This window comes from Giraffa tippelskirchi, chromosome X (genome assembly GCF_054371585.1).
Source record: "Giraffa tippelskirchi isolate mGirTip1 chromosome X, T2T-mGirTip1v1.2.pri, whole genome shotgun sequence".
NCBI lineage: Eukaryota > Metazoa > Chordata > Mammalia > Artiodactyla > Giraffidae > Giraffa > Giraffa tippelskirchi.
The window spans coordinates 124,721,569-124,743,677 of record NC_137289.1 but is presented as its reverse complement, the minus strand read 5'-3'; the positions used below and the strand labels follow the sequence as shown (position 1 = coordinate 124,743,677).

Genomic DNA, 22,109 nt, shown 5'->3' with positions numbered 1-22,109 from the left:
ACTACTGGAGTGTGTTGTCATTTTCTTCTTCAATGATATACATATTTTTCAACTGTCTCCTCCCATGAAGAAGGCATGCTCAATAAGACAAAGATTTAGTCTGTTTTGTCCACTGATACTTCCCCAGTATCTATAACAGTGCAGGGAACGTAGGAGATAAGAATTGTTTGTTAGACTGACGAATGAATAATTAAGCTTAATTTCTAATTACCATTATTTGTCTCTGTGAAAAAGCACTGTTCCAAAAAATGTTACACCTGATTCTCATTTCTATGAATTCCAGAGATTTGGCTTTCCTACTCATAATTTAAACTATGAGAGTTACATACTGTATATTATCGGAACAATTCATGTCCACATTTAACTGAGCATTATTTACAAAAAAGGTTGTCATAGACCATCATATTGATTTGAACTGATCAAATTACTATATGTTAATAACTGTTCCTTATTAGGCCACCAATGAATTGTCAATACTCTCACATTGTCTATTGTATATTCTTTCACAAGAATCTTGCTATTTTATCAATGACCCATGAGAGATGATGGCAACATCTGAGTACTGAATGAGACATCGTCAGCACCATTTTGGGAGTTTCTGAGAAAGTAGTTAATATATTTGGTCCACCTCAGTTGATAGAAAAATTGGGGGCTTAGGAGTCATCTGAGATCTCATTAAATTGTAGATTCTGATCATGCAGTGTGAGATCTGAGAGTCTGCATTTTAAATTAGGTCTCAGGTGATGTTGTTGCTAGTGGTTCTTGAACTACCTTGATCTGCAAGGAATTCTAATTTTAATATGATTAGAAAAAAAATGAATTCATGAAACAGTGTTATATAATGGCAAGTAAGAGACTAAGGTTATTTTCTGCTAAAAAGTTCACTGCAGTGAATTCATTTAACAGAACTACTTAAGAAACACATTCATTCATTGATCCATTCATTCAGATAGTCACATGTGCCATGCGTTAGTCACTTCACTTGGGAGAAAACAACCCTGCTACTTGTTCAACACCTCTTTTGCTCTATTCACTCTCACATATGTTATCTCATTTCCAGGTTGGAACAGAAATTTAAAAGGAAAATAAAAAAGATGAGCCAGAGTTGTTAGACATATTTTTCTCTCCAGTCAAAGTGTTGATGGTGATTCACAATTATTCCCCATGTTATGGTTTATATTTTCACCCAGATACTATTCATATCTCTCCTCCTGCTGATATAAACCAGAACATAACTTCACTTGGCCTCCTTATTGACTTGCCTTCATTTTTCTTTCCTCACCATCACAAAGGTTTTAGTTTCCCCTGCATGTCCTAACCACAGTTATCAGAGAAGTTGATGGAACTTGCTGTGCTTATCTTTATGAGTCCTTGCAAAAATGTCAGTAAATCTCTTTTGCTCTCTGCAGGTTGCATTTTTCAATCAAATTAATTAGTTCATTCATAGAGAAGAAAGTCTTCTGTTGTCCCTATGCCAATAGGCTTCTTGTCCTTCCACAGTGGGAAGTTTTGTCTTTTTCTTCTCTCTCCCTCACCTCCCACCACCCGAAGGGTATTCTGCAGCATAAAAATGAAACAAAATAAAAATCGTTTTGCCTACTTGTCTGAAGGTTCCAACTCGAGCACGTCAACAGATACCATCTTGTCGTAATTCTTTTAATTATGCAATCAATGGAACTTAGTTCTTTCATTTCAATCTCATAATCACTGTTAAAGATTGATAACTGACCGATCGTAGTATGTTTGTGCCAAAGTAGTGGTGGCTAGAAATATCTTTAAAAAGTTATTTATTAGCTTTTGCTTCATTATCTCATTATGAATTCATGTTCACAAAGATATCAGAATCGGACAGAAAAGAAATTAATAAGGGAAGAATCAAATGAGAACAGAGTAAAACAGGGAGAACAGAAGAAGCATCTATAGGTTTATGTTTTTTACTTATATTCCTTTGCAAGGAATATTTTTAAATGTTTCAATAATCAAATTATAATTTCAAATATAATTTTAATCACCCTGCTCATGGTCCCTTTCCCCCAGAGAAAACATCCACAAACAAATCCTTTGGGAAAAAATGAGCAAGGCAATTAGAACAAGCTGGAGGGGGAAAAGTGAAAAAAATATATCTATATTCCCTGGTGGCTCAGATGGTTAAGAATCTGCCTGCAGTGCAGGAGACCTTGGTTCAATCCCTGGGTCGGGAAAATCCCCTGGAGAAGGGAAATGCTGCCTACTCCAGTGTCCTTGCCTGGGAAATCCCATGGACAGAGGAGCCTGGCGGGCTACACTCCATGAGGTCGCAGAGAGTCAGACATGACTGAGCGACTAACACTTTCACATAGGCATAGTTATACAGTATGGTTAAAATAATTAACCCATGGCTAGACATTTATAATGATGATCATTCTTTATACTTCATAATAATTTGATGTCCACAATCTACTTTTCATCTCCTATCTTGGCCAGTATCTTTTAGAGGTGTGTCAGCAATCAGTAACTGAGTACCACAGAGGGGAAGTATGTCACCTAGTTCTCAGAAGGTAAAGTGCCTGCCTGAAATGCAGGAGATCCAGGTTCGATCCCTGGGTCAGGAAGATCCCCTGGAGAAGGAAGTGGCAGCCCACTCCAGTACTCTTTGGAGAATCCTGCGGACGGAGGAGCCCTGTAGGCTACAGTCCATGGGGTCGCAAAGAGTTGGACATGACTGAGCAATTTCACTTTTCTTTCACATAAATAGGAGTTGGAGAAAGGGAGACCTTATCCCTTAGGCAAATTAGAGTAGATTGAGCATAAGTGGGAAATGGGAGCATTTTGTTACCTCTGTGTTTTTAAAACTTCTCATTTTATTTGGGAATTGTTAATGGCTTATAGGATAAATTCCCTAGAATTTATACCTTTATACCTTGTATAAAGGTAGCATCTGTACGTATGAGGCAAGGATGCCTATTTCCTGGGGTTGGGAGGAGGAATCTTGACTGTTAGAAAGGCAAAAAGGAAAATAAACACAGCACAAATGGCTTATACATTAGTGACTGAGGTAAGATCGTTGAGTAAACACATGTATGATTACAACCACCCCCTGGCATAAGATACTAGCACCTTTTACCAGGGCTGTTATCAGGAAAGTAATAGTGGGAAATACTGTCAATATTATCTCTTACCTGGTACTGGTATTACAACTGTCCTGTCTTCTTTCAGGGGCATTATCACTATTTTCTTTACCTGTTTTTCCCCTACTTAAAACCTTCTGATGACTTTTTGTCGCATTTATGCTAGATCTTAAAGTCCTTGATTTTACCCTGACACTGCCATACATGACAAGACCCCTACCCATCGATAGATTTCCACCCCATCTCGTACCCCAGCTATCTAATCTTCCTTCCTGCAACTCTCCAGCCACAACTGCCTGTTGGTTTCCCTAAGAAGCCAGAGTGTCCCTATTTTAGTGCCGCTGCATGAGCTTTTCCCTCTGTCTGAAGTGTATTTCCTCCTGATCCGCAAATGGTGACTCCTCCTTGTCATTTACATTTGAAATTAAATGGCACCACCCTAGAAACAATATTCCTGGGTCACAAAGGCAAAAGAGGCCCCTCAGGCTCTATCACACTAACGTTTAACCTCTTCAAAAAGCATATTCCTATCTGATATTTTTCTTGTGTGTTATTTTTTTTTTAATTTTACTGGATGTGACACACTCTAGAGCTTCTGGAACCTTGCCTTTTGTATTCATTACTGTATACCCAGTGCCTTGAAATGTAGATGGTATTTTGAGGCACTCCACTAATATTTATTAATATAATTATTAACATCCGTGCATATATAGATAGATGCAGATATAGATACATACATAGAGGTAGATATAGATACCTACCTACATACATAGCTGTTACATACATAGTCACTCAGTCACGTTCGACGCTTTGCAACCCCATGGACTGTAGTTAGCCCACCAGGCTCCTCTGCCCATGGAATTTTTCAGGCAAAAATACTGGAGTGGGTTGCCATTCCCCACTCCAGGGGATCTTCCTGACCCAGGGATCAAACCCTCTCACTCAGGGATTGAACCCAAATCTCTTGTGTCTCCTGCATTGGCAGGTGAATTCTTTACCATGAGCGACATCTGGGAAACCTGATGTATACAGTAATATATCCCAATGAATATATATAAAATATAATTTGATTATTGTACATAGACATGCTCTTGGATGAAACTAAAAATTGACAAGTATAAATATTCATAGATTTTAGTTATCAGATTACCTGCATTCCCAGCCGTTTTATTTTTATTTATTTATTTTTACTTTTGTAATAAGACCAAATCATGGCATCTGGTTCTATCACTTCATGGTAAATAGATGGGGGAACAATGAAAACAGTGACAAGACTTTATTGTCTTGGACTCCAAAATCACTGCAGATGGTGACTGCAGCCATGAAATTAAAAGACATTTGCTCCTTGGAAGAAAAGATATGACCAATCTAGACAGTGCTTTAAAAAGCAGAGATATTACTTTGCCAACAAAAGTTCATCTAGTCAAAGCTATGGATTTTCCAGCAGTTATGTATGGATGTGAGATGTGGACTACAAAGAAAGCTGAGTGCCAAAGAATTGATGCTTTTGAACTGTGGTGTTGGAGAAGACTCTTGAGAGTCCCTTGGACTGCAAGGAGATCCAACCGGTCCATCCTAAAGGAAATCAGTCCTGAATATTCATTGGAAGGACTGATGCTGAAGCTCCAATACTTTGGCCACCTGATGCGAAGAACTGACTCATTTGAAAAGACCCTGATGCTGGGAAAGATTGAAGGCAGGAGGAGAGGGGACAGCAAAGAATGAGATGGCTTGTTGGCATCACCAAGTCGATGAACATGCATTTGAGCAAACTCTGGGCATTGGTAATGGACAGTGAAGCCTGGCGTGCTGCAGTCTATGGGGTCACAAAGAGTTAGACATGAATGAGTGAATGAACTGAACTGACTGAATAAGACAACTTAAGAATTCTAGCTGGCTTTGGTTATCTCATCTACCTAGACAAACCTTAATTATCATTATCTCTCCCTAAATCTATGCTTAGGCAGGGAAAATGGATTTTGACTATATCTATCCATACCCTTTCTTTCTTTGGAGGAGCAAACAGACGGGTGTGGAATAATCCATTTTTGATTGTTATTGGTCTACTATACTTTCCTATTCCTAAGTAATCATATGATTGGAAATAACAGGTAATGCTCCAAATTGAAGCTAATCATCAACATGGCCATGAAAGTATAAACTGAACAGATAGCAATGTACTAAAGGATTAAATAGAATGTAAAATTATTTTTTTAAATATTGACAACATCCTATTGAGATAATCAGCTTTTTGTTTCCTATAAAAAAATCTATCAAAATTCTGGTCCAGGTTAGCTTGCATAATGGCTAATCACCTTTAGAATTTTATGCATGAAAATCCACAAAGTTAGTGAAAATGTTATGTAAGACTTACTGTTATTTACTAACTTACAAGAGATTTCTGAATTTGCTTGTCTTAAATAATAGCTTGTGTATGTGTACCTCCACAAATTGTCTAGACTAGATGATATGCTACAAACATTTACACATTAGTCTCATTTTAAAAACTATGTTTGAGTAAAAACTATGTTTTATTAAAAGCTATGCCAGCTAAGAGGCTGCCCTTACCTTGTTAATCATTCTAAAAGATTAAAAACCAACAAAAGTCCTTAAAACTTCCCTAAGGACAAACTATTTTTCATGTCAATCTTAGCATAGTGATGTTGCCATTTTAGGTTTCTCATCCTCCAGTAGGATGGGTGTGAGCAAATTACACACACATGTGTGTGTGTACATGGTCTCATCCATGTATGTGTGTGCACTGTCATTCATCATCTAATGGTAGATACCTCTTTAACAAGGTATTTTTTTAAATACACAATGCACTAATACACAGCCATTAAAAAGATACATTCGAATCAGTTCTAATGAGGTGGATGAAACTGGAGCCTATTATAGAGTGAAGTAAGCCAGAAAGAAAAACACCAATACAGTATACTAATGCATATATATGGTATTTAGTTAATCAGTAAAGATAACCCTGTATGCAAGACATCAAAAGAGACACAGATAAATAGAACAGTATTATGGACTCTATGGGAGAGGGCGAGGGCGGGATGATATGGGAGAATGACATTGAAGCATGTAAATTATCATATGTGAAATGAATCGCCAGTCCAGGTTCAATGCATGAGACAGGGTGCTCGGGGCTGGTGCACCAGTATGACCTGGAGGGATGGGATGGGGAGGGAGGTGGGAGGGGGGTTCAGGATGGGGAACACATGTACACCCATGGTGGATTCATGTCAATGTATGGCAAAACAAATACAATGTTGTAAAGTTAAAAAATAGATAAATAAACTAATTTAAAATAAAAAAAAAATTAACCAATTTTTAAATGATATAATAGCAGATTAAAAACTTGGGGTTTTAATTGTAGGCTGAATCCACCTTTTCTCCACTCAGTCTGAAGATGCAATTAATTGTTTGTATGAATAATTAATCCCATATTGTTAGCCCTATTGAAAAAAGAGAATGAGGAACAAGAATGTATTAGCCTTCAGAAGATGGGAAAACAGAAAGCAAGAAGGAAAAGACAGTAGTGCCACTATGGGATATGCAGTAAAGCAGGAGCTGGGATTTTAAAGACTTGCAAATTTTACCTGAGGTTACTCTGTTTAAGTTGCACAAATGGGTGCAAACCAAAGTCGTGACCTGAAGAATGCTGGCGTATGACCACAAGTAGGAGGTTCTCTATCTTATGATCTATGATGAAAAATGGGTGGCTTAAACTGGCTGAGCCTTGGGCATGGGCAGAAAGTGAAAGTGAAAGTCGCTCAGTCATTATATTCTTTGCAGCCAAAGATGGAGAAGCTCTATAAAGTCAGCAAAAACAAGACTGGGAGCAGACTGTGGTTCAGATGAGTCCAACTCTCTGTGACTCCAGGCCAGAATACTGGAGTGGGTAGCCTTTCCCTTCTCCAGGGGATCTTCCCAACCCCAGGGATCGAACCCAGGTCTCCTGCATTGCAGGCAGATTCTCTACCAGCTGAGCCACAAGGAAAGCCCAAGAATACTGGAGTGGGTAGCCTATCCCTTCTCCAGTGGATCTTCCTGACAAAGGAATTGAACTGGGGTCTCCTGCATTGCAGGCAGATTCTTTACCAACTGAACTATCAGCCAAGCCCAGGCATGGGTGGGAGGAGAGGTAATAGTTATAATACAGCCATTATACTTCTCACCTCTAGAGTTTGTTGCAATCCTCCAAATGATCACAGCTGGGGAAAACACCAATATGTATAGACCAGTATCTCCTGGTTGTGAATACCAAAATTTGTGAAAACTCTATCTTATGTATGCTTTATTTATTCGTTCAAAATACATGAGCTTAAAAATGTGCTTTTCCCCTCCCTATTATCACACTATAATTTAGTACTAGAATAACAATCCTCCCAGCACACCCAATGAGTTTCTTTGGTCCTCTTTTAAAGGATTTAATCTTCATAAATAATAGCTAAGTAAACTTAAGACACTTGGACAATTTCTTTAGCTTAATTTATTCAAATCCACAGTTGGCACTTCATTTCTTTTCATTTAAAAATAAATCAGCTTGTCTCAATAAGCTCTACATGAATACACACACCTAATAAAATAAATCAAAGCAACACATCTAAAACGATGAGATCCACTTGTTACCTCTACAAGAAATATGCCATTTTCAAAAATGTCTCAACATTTTTTTAATAAGTCAATATATATTTTAAGATAATTCACATGCAAGTACTTGAACAAGGATTTCAAGATACAGATGAGAAACTTTTTTCAAGAGGATTTCCATAAACATGTGAACAACTATTAAATATTTCAAGAGCTTTTCCTTCAGAAGAGAAGTTTCCTGTCAACTGTACCTAATATGTGATTTTATGTGCATGATTTCCTGTGCAAACTTCCATGCCTTCTATATTCACATTTTAATTTTAGGGGAAAGCTTGGAAAATATTAACTATGACAACAAATTCAGCGACCTTTAAAGTATAGTTCTATAGATAGTGGTCCTTCTCTCCAATAGCTCCACTTCAATTACAAAAGTGAAAACCACAATGTAATGGACATGAAAACCTAACCAAAATGCCCCTGAAGAAGAGTTGTGTACTTTAGGAAAAAACTGAGAATCTTAACTTAAGCAAGGGACCGCATCAAGACACTATTAAGACTCTAAAACTTGCTACTTATAGAAATTAAAAACAGACTTACTTGCTTTGTTTTTCCATGCTAGCTACCCTGAGGCATTCCCATCTTGAATTTAGAAGATTCATTTGTTCTTGCACTTCAGTTTCTTCATCTTCTGATAATTTCCCTGAACCAATCAGCTGACTCCCCAATTGGAGAACATTGCCAACCCGTCCCTGATGGGATGTCAAATCCATCATGTATCCCTGATAAAGAAAGAAGGTGATAAGAGTTGACATATTATGGAAATCATTATGGTTTTGAATCTCTCTTTTTTTCTTTCAATTTTAAATTTGTAGCCCAGTTAAAGTCTATTCCCAGTAAAAGTAAATCCAAAACTGTTTATAATATGAATTAATGGATATTAGTAGCTTAGGTCACCTTCTGCAGAAGCAGAGCCTGAGATCAGGACTTATATGCTAGTGATTTATCAAGAAAGAGATCCCCGGGGAGATCTGCAAGGGAACAGAAGCAGTAGGAAACAGGAAAGAGAAGGGGAGGAGGCCAAGTAAGTGTGTCATCCCAGGAAAAGTCTCCAACTGAGGGGGCAGTGCAGCCTGATATCCCCTAGGTACTCTGGAATGTAAGTTCTATCTCAGCATTGACCTTGACCCAAGACAAAGGAGCTGGCCTTTCGTGTTCCTATAGGAGCCACTGGCAAAATCAAGTCTCAGCACCTTCAAAGTATTATTCTCCAAAGGAAAACTTTCAAAGCCGCCTGCTGGAATGCCAAATGCATAAACATTTATCTTGCTTCCATCTCAAAATAAACACTAAATTACCAGAGTACAAGGATCTTATAGAGTAACTGAGGAAACCAGAGGGAATTATCATTACGTCATCTGCCCTATTTCATTAATTGATGTTTTGCTTTTACCTCGTGAGTATGAAACTGTTCTTTCACTTCTTCTACATCATTAGAAATCTCTCCTTGTGCTTGCAGTGTGTCCTCGGCTGAAAGGAGCCAGGAGAGTACTTCTTCTAAAGCTGTCTGGTAACTGTCCAGGTTTACTTCAGTCTCCATCAATGGACTGCCAAATGACTTGTCTTCAGGAGCTTCCAAACGCTGAACAATAAAACAAATTGGGTGTTATATAATTAGTATCTTTGCAGGCTGTTCCAATACATTAAATGATAAATCGAATGAAATATTTAAAATGCTAGAAATGTCCACTTGCATTATCAGAGACATGGACAGCAGACATACACAATAATAAGCCTGCATTTTAACATCCTCACAAATACATACACAGATTCTCAAATGGCAGTTGGAATCCACTTCAAATTAATATTTGATTAAAGTTCTCTGGATTAGTATAAGGAGTGATTTGGTACATTATCTCTTAATGTTAAATGCTACAGAGTTTCACCCATAGGCAAACTTTTTAATTCACATTTTGAGTCCTCTATATATACCTTATTGGTATTATATTTATGTAATTTTTACAATGACAGTAAAGGAAACACCTCTTCCCAAGAGCACCTAACGAAATATTTCTGAAAATCTCCAGACAAGTTATCAATAAGAAAATAAGTGAGGGAAAGGTATAATTAAACAAAAGAAAAAGCTTCATTCATACATCTGAAACTTCTAATGGTAGAATGACTTCTATAATTAATCCTTTATTTCCAGAAGGTCATAGTTTAAATAATAAGACATTATCTTAGGCAAAGCAAAATATAAAGTATTTGCTATCAAATTTATTTAGCAGGAAGTCAGCTGAGATTCTCAGCAGTTGTAATTTCTCCTGGGATCCTAAAGCTGAAAACCCTGGTTACAAAGTGTTCATAATTGTAAAGCAAAGATCCAGGCCACCTATGAAGGAACTGCTAAGAAGGGACCACAAAACTGTCCCACCCTCCCTCATCTCCTACCAAGCTCTAAGGTATATAAGAGGAAGCAAGGAGACTGACTGAAGAAATCTGGTGAGAAAGGATTCCTCTGGAGAGCAATGCATGTCTATACCTTCCGCCACCTCAAGCCAGGCAATGTAGACCTCAAGAGACCTATAGAGCAGACGGTGCTTGACAGAATGGAATAGTGACCTCTAAACCGGGCTGTGTGCTTGCGGAGATTCAGGAGCTATGGAACCAGTACTACCAAGTGATAGGAGACAGCTCTTGGGATAACCCTATATGCCTGCTGCTTTAAACTTAAGGCAATTATCAATATTAAAAAATCAGAATAGGAGAATCTGCATAAAGTTTTCTTTAGGTCAAGCACATGCATGGTAGGTGGTTGGGCTTTAGAAATCCTGAGGAGGACCACACTCAAGAGGGTTTCCTGCTGAGGTAAGGGACATAGGCAAATAAAGTAGTCAGGGCAAAAACATTGGAAAAAATATTTGGAGAGGAATCTTCTGAATACCCTACAGATAGCAAGCAAGCACTGGGACCTAACAAATGGGATTTTGCAAAGGGAAAGAAATGGCAGTGTAGAACCACAAGAAGCTACTTGTTAGGGGAGGGAGGTCATGATCTTGCCTAGAGAAAATGCATCCTTCTGATGGTTCTTCTCTGCCATGTCTGCCTTGAATTTCCAGTCCCCAGCAATTCCGGGCCTTCTCCCATTGAGCTGCCAGCACCAACTTAATCGTGCTCTTCTGATAAATGCTCCAATTTTGAAACTTTAATATGATAAATTTCTTGAACGATTAAATCCTTTAGGATGAAAAAGCATAGAGGCAGTTTTCGGTGTAATATTTTCATCAAAGGATGCATTCTGCATTGCTGCATCTGGCAGCAATATGTCAGCCTGTTAAGTCAAAATCAGCCAACTTCAGGATCTCAAACAGAATATAAGTGTCACAAGAGAGCTAGTCGCATGGGCCCTCCCTAAGGTCAAGGCAAGTTCTGAAGGTCTTAGAGGTTAGAACCACCTCCATGACGCATTCCTTCCCTCTACCCCCAAATAATATAAATAATAAATTAAAACTCATCATTAGGAGGGAAAAAAGTCACAAAAAGATAGCCTGGGAAATGTGTGTAGACAGAAATAGCCTCATGGTTGGAACACCTGAGCTGTTTTACAATGCTCAAACGATCCCTTGCTTGTTTTACCTGCTACTTGACATCGCCGCCTTAAAATTCTTAATAATTCTATCCTTGAACTTGGGTTTTCTAAGTTCAATGGAGTGATAAAGTATGCATATGAGCAGAGGAGACAGGTACATTATGTGTGTCTTACCCATTTGCATCTAGTGTTTCTGCTGTCTTCTGAGCCTAGAATTCTGGTGGACCCACGATATGTGGGAGCTGAGCAGACTCCCATTGAGGGCAAGTGTCTATGACTGAATGAGGGATGGCACTGACAGCCTCAGGAAATCACGGTTTCTCTTTGAACCAGAACTATCTTTCAATGCAGAAAGAAAGTAATGCTAAAAAAAAAAAAAAAAATTGAACAACCAACGAACCCAATCGTACCCTTTCATACTCATATTTCTTTCCTGTGTTAGCCAACCATTTATGCTACAACTGATGACGGAGAAAGAAAGGGAAAGATAGGGCAAGATGATTCCTTTCCTTTCAACTCCTTCCTTCCTTATCAGTAAGATGAAGGCACAGAACATAAGTGGAAAGTGCACCTATCAAGGAGTGAAATAAACACAGCTGAGTTAGTCGTACAACGTTTGTGCATTAAGAATGAAATACAGATGCATATATAAGCTCTGAAATACAAATTGTGCAATGCTGGTGATTCCACTTAAGTTAAATGATCTTATATTTGCATTTACAACTGCAATTGCACAGTATAACAATGGGCAGTAAAACTCACGTTAATACTTTAAAATTTTAATTTTCTTTACTCAGTATGACGTTGAATAGCAAATGAAAAACACGATGGCAAGTTGAGAGAGACCATAGAATAAAAGAAACAGCTTTATATTTTGGTCATTCGAACAGCACTTTCCTTCCTGCTTTTTTGAACAAGGGGCTCCAAATTTTATTTTTCACTGCATTATACAAATCGGTAGCCCTGGGTGTAGGTGGGGGAAAAGTACAATCAAAACCTGGATAGTATGTCTTCCCTGGGTTATAGGTGAGAAGAGACAGGACATTTATTATGAACAGTAGAAAGTAGTTATAAAACCCAGGGACTCTGGAGTCATTCAGTTTTTAGATCTTGACTCGGAGCTGAGGTCTCGTCACCCTGGTAGTTACTTAGCTGAATCATTAGCCTCAGCTTCCTCCTATGTAAAATGAGAACAATACTATAATACTTTCCTAAGATTGCTGTAAGAATTAAAGGAGAGTATATAAAGCGTTTGGCAGAATGCCTGAACTTGCGTAAGAACCCAATACAGTATCTGATAGGTCTAATTATTATTAGATTCTTCTACACGCAAGAACCATTTGGAATCTCAGCCTGCTCCATGGTTACCTTCTTAAGTCACTGTTCAAATTTCAAGGGCCAGAAAATTCCTATTTAAAAAAATGACCCAGGAAACATCTAAGAGTAAACATCAATTAAATGAAACCTTTCTGAAACTGGAACCTCAACCTAGCTCCCATTTAAAAGTTCTAAAAATTATTAACAATCTTGAGTTCAAATAATCTTCTGCAAATGATAAATTGCAAACAACACTATTACTCAAGTAACACAACACTATATTTTACCACTGCACAATTTAGATTAAAAAAGTAAACACTTCATGATTTACTGATATTTACAGAGGCTTGAATTTTTGGAGAAAATTTTAGAAGGCAAATCTTTATACTCAAGGACATGCTGTCTAGCACTCATAAATTCTGAATCTAAAAGTTTTGTCTGAGGGTATTCATAAAACAAAAACTTTGCAGACAGCCATATTAAAGCTAAATTCAAACAGAAAGGCTGTGTGAAATTACACAAATAACTCATTATTTATATGCATAAATCAATTCTACATATATACTTGATTATGGTCAAAACTGTCAGTTAGGCTGTAAATATTTTTTTCTTTGTCTAGATCACTGTTTTTCAAATATGTAAGTCATGATCCATCAGTGATTTTTAATCATTTCAGTGGGGATGACCAGGAATAGTCTATTTAAAAATAAAGCGAATAAAAATACCAGTCTGTGTAATTTATATTAAGGACTGGACTGTTTTGTGTTTTTCTGTTTCAAGTATGCATATATATGTATGTCTGTTAAATGTATATGCAAGTATGTTCTGCGTCATGATGAAAAAAAATTTTTATACTTCATGGAACAAAACTGGAAATGATTCTAGAATTTCAGTACAAGTAAATCCCATAAAAGAAGAAATTTGCTGAATTCCACATTTGCACATTTGCAATAAAACCCTTGGAAGAACATCTTTATATTCATCTTTAAAACAGAATTTTGAAACAAACAAGGACACACAGAGAGGCTTGTGTTTTTGGTTTTAGTTTCTCAAAATATGTATTCATTGTCATAGTGTTACATATTTGACATTAGCCTGTGGTTAATTCATACATATTACAGTAAAGAATTTTTCTTTTTAGGAAGCTTGACCTTTGTTTTTTATTAAAAAAAAAAAGAGTGATGTGTAAGAAAGAGATACTAATCATTTCATGAATGGAAGTGCCAGTATCATCAACTAGAACTAATTTTTTTCCCTATGCTTTGATCTTATTTTAATTTCCATCTTTATAACAGTAGTTTATGTTTCTCTGCAGTACATTGGGCAAATAATGATTCAGATGAGAGGCATAACAATGAATGGATGAAACAATTCTAGTTGTTTTCAAAATTAGGAACACTAAAATTTATTCAACATTATCCGCATGCTCCAGAGGCTTAATTACTACCCTTATGCATGAAGAATTACTAGATATTGTCAACTACATTCCTTGAAGATGTTGCTAATGCATAAAGGTGAAGGAGTACAGAGGGGGAAAGTAAAGTAATGAGGGAAGACAAATGGGTATATGTATTAGTCCTGCGATGTCCAGGACAAATGTCTGGAAACTCATTTCCAGTGACAGAAATTGTCATAATAAAATGGAGAGTGATAGCCTTGATACTCTTCCAGATGTAAATATTTTTTAAAATCCAGTTTACTATCTATCTGACCTTGGGCAAGTTACTTAACTTCTCTGTGTCTCAGTTTCCCAATTTGTAAAGCAAAGAAAATAAAACTATATCTCCGTAGGACTGTTTGAAACAGTATATGTGATGAGGCATGTAAAATGCTCAGCATATTCTGGTTTCCAAGAAATGCTCTGTGATGCCTGTATTTGGGGACCAATGTTCATTGAAACGGCAAATGATTTTTATGAGGAAACACAGTTGAATGAGCTGTGTGTATTTTTAGAAGCATGATTTTGGCAATTCAAACTGAGATAAGTCATCAAATGGCAATGTATAGGTAGTGAAACCAGCAATCCAGCAAACCACAAAGCTCTTAGAAAAATAGCTGGGACTCTTCCAGAGGGCACAATCTATCACTGGGTGGTTTTATATTTCTGTTGAAACTCATCTATTTTGGCAACGTCCCAACATTCAACCTTAAAATGCGCTATGAGTTTTAACCTGGATAAAAAGCAGTTTTATTGTTCTTGAATGTATAAATGCTTCAAGTGCATTTGAAAATGTTATCACTTAGCTCCTTTAAATGTGTCATACTTCTTTTTTATAGAGTCTCAAGTTAGTGCATGAATGGTGAATTGTTTGGTGTATTCTATAATCTTTTTATCCTTCAGTGAAAGATTATTTGAAAGCTAAAGGATTACAGAGGGATAACCAAGTGCTTCTTTTACTAAATAATAGAGGAACAGTTCAGAGGAACCAGGATTAGTATCTGGAAATATTCTTGCCACATTTCCACTGTGTTTCCTCCGAGATATAACATGTAAACCAGGGTATTATTCAAAGTATGAAAAATGATTACAGAAGTGATTTATGAGGAATTAATCCATCATACAACACTGTACATGACATTCAGTCTGATGATACCAGAAATAGGTAATTTTTAATATTGCTTGTGCCTGAAATTCAGTTCAAAGTTAAGCCCTAATGATGATTTAGGAAAAATTATGGCCTGCTGTATGGCAATATTAAAACAACAATCACAACAACAACAACAACTACATCTATAATAGCAATAACAACAGCTGCCATTATTTATTAGGCACTTAGTGTCAGTCAATTTGCTAAGCACTTAATGTACAGTCTATCATTTTTCACCACAACAGTCAGGATGACAGAAAATAGCAGGATGAGGAAACAGGAGCAGAAAAATTGGTCACAAAGGTAATTGGCTGATCTGATATTTAAAACTAGGTTTTTCAGACTCTAAAACACATATCCTTAGCACAATTTGATAAATCTCAACTATGAAAAAACAGAATCTATGAAACAGTGCTTTTGCAAAATATCCTACTATGTGCTGTCTGCTCAATCAGTTGTGTCCAACTGTTTGCAACCCTATGGACTGTAGCCTGCCAGGCTCCTCTGTCCACGGGGATTCTCCAGGAAAGAATACTGGAGTGGGTTGCCATGCCCTCCTCCAGGGGATCTTCTCAACCCAGGGATCGAACCCACATCTTTTATGCCTCTGTATTGGCAGGTGGGTCCCTTACCACTAGTTCTACCTAAGAAGCCGATATCCTAGTATAACTTGTTTAAACTGAAATAAAAATGTATTTATAGCTAAGAGTGGTGATGGATGTTAACTAGACTTAGTATGATGATCATTTTGCAATATATACATAAATCACATGTATGCTGTACATCTGAAACTAATATGATGTTATATGTTAATTATATCAATAAAAATAAGTAAACTTATTAGATGAAGTGATATTCCAGGTTCACAAAATAAATTCATTGAATTACCATTCTAATTCAAATCCCCTTCATCACATGGGAAGGATTTTAATTTTCAATTATTATACTAACTGTATTGCAAGCTATCATATACCAAGGATATAAGATGCATACATTTATTTATATTTTTAAAATTATTTTGTATTGGGGTATAGCCAATTAAAAGATAATGCTGAGATAGTTTCAGGTGAACAGAGAAGGGACTCGACCATGCACACACATGCATCCATTCTCCCCCAAACTCCCCTCCCAAGATGGGTCCATTTAAAGAAAGCTAAAAGGAGTTGATAAGTTGACCAAAGTTATTTCTATTCAGAGCACAGTTCAGGTGAGCAACTCTGCCTTTTAAAAAAATTCCTTTTTTTCTTGTGTTCATTTCTACAAATTCAGAGTCAACGGTTTTGAAACTACTAAGAAAACACCTGGACCCCATTATGTTGGTGAATCAGAAATCAGATGTAAAGTTGAAAATGATGCCTTCAAGACACAGACACCAAAATCATACAGAAGATGGGGACAGCAGAAAGGCAACCATGTGACACATCCCAGGTGGTGAAGCAGACTCTCTTTTATAAGATGGAGAAAGCTGAGCAAAAAGTGAAGCTGACATCAGTATTTCCCACAGGAAAGCACGTACCACATCCACTCCTTGAACCCTATACCCTCTACAGTTACTATTACTTGTCTGTGATTTTTCAATATCAGCAAAGTTGGTGTTGTTCACTATTACAGACTGTCTCACAGAAATGAAATGTCATGCTTAGACGTTCTGTTTAAGAACAGTATATCAACTGTAAAGACATGTGTGTTAGATACATGTGTACATTTACATTAAAAAAAATGTCATCCAAAAACCTATTTTAAAAATGGATCTGGAATCTAAAGCATTCACCTTGGTACCTAGAAAAAACTAGCCATTGCAAAGACTGCTCATTTCAGTTCAGTCACTCAGTCGTGTCCGACTCTTTGCTACCCCATCAACTGCAGCACACCAGGCCTCCCTGTCCATCATCAACTCCCAGAGTCCACCAAAATCCATGTCCATCGAGTAAATGATGCCATCCAGTCATCTCATCCTTTGTCATCCCCTTCTTCTCCTGCCCTCAATCTTTCCCAGCATCAGGGTCTTTTCAAATGAGTCAGCTCTTCGTATCAGGTGGCCAAAGTATTGGAGTTTCAGCTTCAACATCAGTCCATCCAATGAACACCCAGGACTGATCTCCTTTAGGATGGACTGGTTGGATCGCCTTACATTCCAAGGGACTCTCAAGAGTCTTCTCCAACACCACAGTTCGAAAGCATCAATTCTTCGGCACTCAGCGTTCTTTATAGTTCAACTCTCATATCCATACATGACCACTGGAAAAGCCATAGCCTTGACTAGACAGACCTTTGTTGGCAAAGTGATGTCTCTGCTTTTTAATATGCTGTCTAGGTTGGTCATAACTTTCCTTCCAAGGAGTAAGCGTCTTTTAATTTCATGGCTGCAATCACCATCTGCAGTGATTTTGGACTCCAGAAAAATAAAGCCAGCCACTGTTTCCCCATATATCTGCCATGAAGTGATGGGACCGGATGCCATGATCTTAGTTTTCTGAATGTTGAGTTTTAAGCCAGCTTTTTCACTCTCCTCTTTCACTTTCATCAAGAGGCTCTTTAGTTCTTCTTCACTTTCTGCCATAAGGGTGGTGTCATCTGCATATCTGAGGTTATTGATATTTCTCCCGGCAATCTTGATTCCAACATGTGCTTCCTCCAGCCCAGCATTTCTCATGATGGACTCTGCATATAAGTTAAATAAGGAGGGTGACAATATATGACTTTGACGTACTCCTTTTCCTATTTGGAACCAGTCTGTTGTTCCATGTCCAGTTCTAACTGTTGCTTCCTGACCTGCATACAGGTTTCTCAAGAGACAGGTCAGGTGGTCTGGTATGCCCACCTCTTTCAGAATTTTCCACAGTTTATTATGATCCACACAGTCAAAGGCTTTGGCATAGTCAATAAAGCAGAAATAGATGTTTCTCTGGAACTCTCTTGCATTTTCAATGATCCAGCGGATGTTGGCAATTTGATCTCTGGTTCCTCTGCCTTTTCTAAAACCAGCTTGAACATCTGGAAGTTCACAGTTCACGTTTTGCTAAAGCCTGGCTTGGAGAATCTTAAGCATTACTTTACTAGTGTGTAAGATGAGTGCAATTGTGCAGTAGTTTGGGCATTCTTTGGCATTGCCTTTCTTTGGGATTGGAATGAAAATTGACCTCTTCCAGTCCTGTGGCAACTGCTGAGTTTTCCATATTTGTTGGCATATTTAGTGCAGCACTTTCACAGCATTATCTTTCAGGATTTGAAATAGCTCAACTGGAATTTTACTCTTAATACACATTATATCCCCATAGGCACAGGGCTTCCCTGTGAACAAGTTGGCTTAAAACTCAACATTCAAAAAACTAAGATCATGCCATCAGATCCCATCACTTCAAGGCAAGTTGATGGGGAGACAATGGAAACAGTGAGAGACTTTAGTTTTGGGCTCCAAAATCACTGCAGATGGTGACTGCAGCCATGAAATTAAAAGATGCTTGCTTCTTGGAATGAAAGGTATGACAATAGACAGAGTATTAAACAGCAGAGACATTACTTTGCCAACAAAGGTCCTTCTAGTTAAAGCTATGATATTTTTAGTAGTCATGTATGGATGTGAGAGACAGACCATAAAGAAGGCTGAGCGCTGAAGAATTGATGCTTTTTAACTGTGGTGTTGGAGAAGACTCTTGAGAGTCCCTTTGACTGCAAGGAGATCGAACCAGTCCATCCTAAGGAAATAAGTCCAGAATATTCATTGGAAGGACTGTTGCTGAAGCTGAAACTCCAATATTTTGGCCACCGCAAACAGCTGACTCATTGGAAAAGACTGTGATGCTGGGAAAGATTGAAGGCAGGAGGAGAAGGGGAAGACAGAGGACGAGATGGTTAGATGATATCACTGACTCAGTGTAAATGAGTTTGAGCTCTGGGAGATGGGGAAGGACAGGAAAGCCTGGCAGGCTCTAGTCCATGGGGTCACAAATACTTGGATACTGCTAAGTGACTAAACAACAACAAACTATCATGTTTTAAAAAACAAGAGCATCATGGGAGCATATATCCATGATTTTAAATCTGAGGTTAACATACACACTACTATATATAAATCATATAACCAACAAGCACCAACTGTACAGCACAGAGAACTGTACTCAACATTTTGTAATAACATATAAGAGAAAAGAATCTTAGACAAATAGATATATATGCATGTCTAACTGACTCACTTTATTGTACACGTTGAAACTAACACATTGTAAATCAACTCTACTCCATTTAAAAAAAAATTTAATACATCGTAATGATAGAATAAATGGGGAAAAAAACAGATGATCATTTCTACTGATGTAGAAAAAAACGTTCAACAATTTCCAATGCCCTATCATGACAAAAACACACAACAGTCTCAGAATAGTAAAGAACTTCCTCAACCTGATAAAAGACATTTAAAAAAAAAGTATGTACTTCTTCCCAATATTTCTTTTAGTATTTTATGTGTTCATTAATTCCTTTTCTACGGCAAAGTCTCTTAAGCCTAAGGAAGTTTAGAAATAAATAACAAAGGATTTAAATAGAAACAAAATATCCAATAAAATACCCAATAAACAAAACAAAATGCCAAATAAAGAAAATATCATTTAAAAGAAACAATAAAGTTTACAATCAATTTTTGGGTAAATATCAATAAACAGCTATGTGAAAGAGCTTTCTCCAAAATTAACTTGGTAGTTCATGAAGGATTTCTAGTGTCATTTTTTTGCACACATTAAATCATATAACTCTTACAACCATCCACAGAGGGGCCCATTTTCCAGATGAGGAAACTTGAGCTCACACTAACAGATGCTTGAGGACAAATCAGACTCCCTACATTCCTTCTTGTCATTCTGAAGGGCTGGAGGAATATTATAAGACCCACGGATTCCAAAGAAGGAAGATGAACTCTCTGGTATTTTTGGTATGTTTCAATAATTTTAAAAGTCAATATTTGGTTGGAATTCATATAAGCTGGGAATTAAAACAATCAGGGATTTTCTAAAAGTAATTTTAAAATAAAACAGTTACAAAATGTCTAAGAAGACCAAATCAATTCCTAATGTTATTTTCCTCAACTCGATCTTACCTACTTTAAAGTAGGCCTAATGCAAATATACCAAGTCTTACTTATTTTAATCAGTCTTTTATAAATATCCAAAACAAATATGACTCACTGGATGATACTGAGTTGAAAAGAATTCATAAGCATATTGCTTTAGGCAAATGATTTTTCACTCACCAAAATTTTTGAAAACTGGCTCATTATTTTCCAAGCTTTATGTGTGTGTATATATATATATAAATTATATAAAATTTATATAAAGTTTAAGTTATAAATAACATCTCCCCCAAAATACTACTGTCAATAGAGTTTACTATAACATACAGAGAATGCTCAATAGTGAGCTATGAAGGAAATTAACCATTATGTGTTTCCACGCAGCCACTGAAAATGTCTTCCTTTATTTATCAGAGTATTCTTAGCTATTTATTCATTTGTTCAACAAGTTATCAGATTAGATTCCACCCAAATACACAAACCTGACTATAGCTGTACTCATCCTAGCCTCCTCATTTCATATTTCAATGGAGACTCTTACTCTATCATATATAACCTAAGGATGCTTAAACCTTAAACTTTTGCTGTCAAGGGCCAGATAGTGAATACCTCCAGTATTGCAGCCCACTGCAGGCCAGCTGCACCTCCTTAGCTCTGTCACTGCAGACTGCAGCACAAAGCAGATGTAGACAACACAAAAGTAAATGAGTCTGGAGGTGTTCCAATCAAACTTCGAAGTACAAAAAACAGGTGTCAAGACTGACTTAGACCCTTAACATGCAGTTGCCTTTGCTTGATAATTTGCTTCCTATATGAAATTTCACTTATGTTCATAGACTCAAGAATTTCCAACAGTTAATTATCTCTTCTCCCACCAACCTCTCCCCTTTGAACTGACCCTACTGGGTGGCTCTGCCACTCCAATGAAGATCCAAATCAGCCTCCTCTAAACTCTCATTGCCCTCCCAGGTCCCACCCCAACTCCTGTGTGCAGCAGAGTCTCAAAGGCATCACTGTGAACAGAACCCGTGCCTGCCTTCAGGGAACTTCAATTTGGTCTCAATTTAGAGTCAGCTGAACCTTTCAAATTTCTGAGCCTCTAGAATTTATAAGCAGTGTGTGCTTGGCAAAGTTATCTTATTTCAGACTCCGGGTACACACCTGAAAATGGATATGATTATATAAACTTGGTGCATGTAAGGCTTACAGATAATATACACAGAGTTTTCAGCAACATTCAGCAATACCCTTCCCATCCAACCTTTATAAAGTCACTGCCATTGCCTCATTGTTCTTATTTTGTGCAACACAGAATAAAGAAGTAAAAAGTAACAGCAACAAAAGGGAGTTTGCTTTTATTTAGATTCTAGGTTGTAAAAAATAGTAACCTAATTCAACATACTATGGCTAAACAAGTAACTTCCTCAAATATATTGGTTATTTGTACTTCTTTTAGGTACACCAGCTACTTGAATTTTGCCATCTCCTTGCATATATATCATTTAAATTCCTTGGGTTTTCTCTTTATTTAATTTGCACGCTTTTCATCTCCTGTCCTTGTTCCTAGAAGGTTGGTGTGGTATATCTATCAGAAAAAACCCTCATGGTGCATTAAATGTAACCTCCGTGGGTGTAGAGTTTTGTTTGTTTTGCTCACTACAGTGTCTGACAAATAGTAGAACGTACGAGATCTTTGTTGAATACAACAGTGAATCTCCTAGTGCCTGCCAGGTAATAATTTTCCATCTTACTTTATATTAATATTAGGGCATTTTCCATAAGTCAGTTAGACCAAAGACACTGCATCTTTCCACATCAGAGCAGAGAGAAGAAATAGCATACCTCACTTCTAC

General features: G+C 37.3%; 1 protein-coding gene across 2 annotated transcripts in view; it reads right to left on the bottom strand.

Moving 5' to 3' along the window:
* Positions 1 to 22,109, bottom strand: part of DMD (dystrophin) — a 2,147,259-nt gene that overhangs the window by 1,540,094 nt on the left and 585,056 nt on the right. For both annotated transcript variants that reach the window (XM_081564318.1, XM_081564319.1), the window contains exons 10-11: positions 9,154 to 9,342; positions 8,301 to 8,482 (exon numbers count right to left, since the gene is read on the bottom strand). In XM_081564318.1, the coding sequence (XP_081420444.1) occupies positions 8,301 to 8,482; positions 9,154 to 9,342 (371 nt within the window). The remainder of the gene's footprint in view (positions 1 to 8,300; positions 8,483 to 9,153; positions 9,343 to 22,109) is intronic.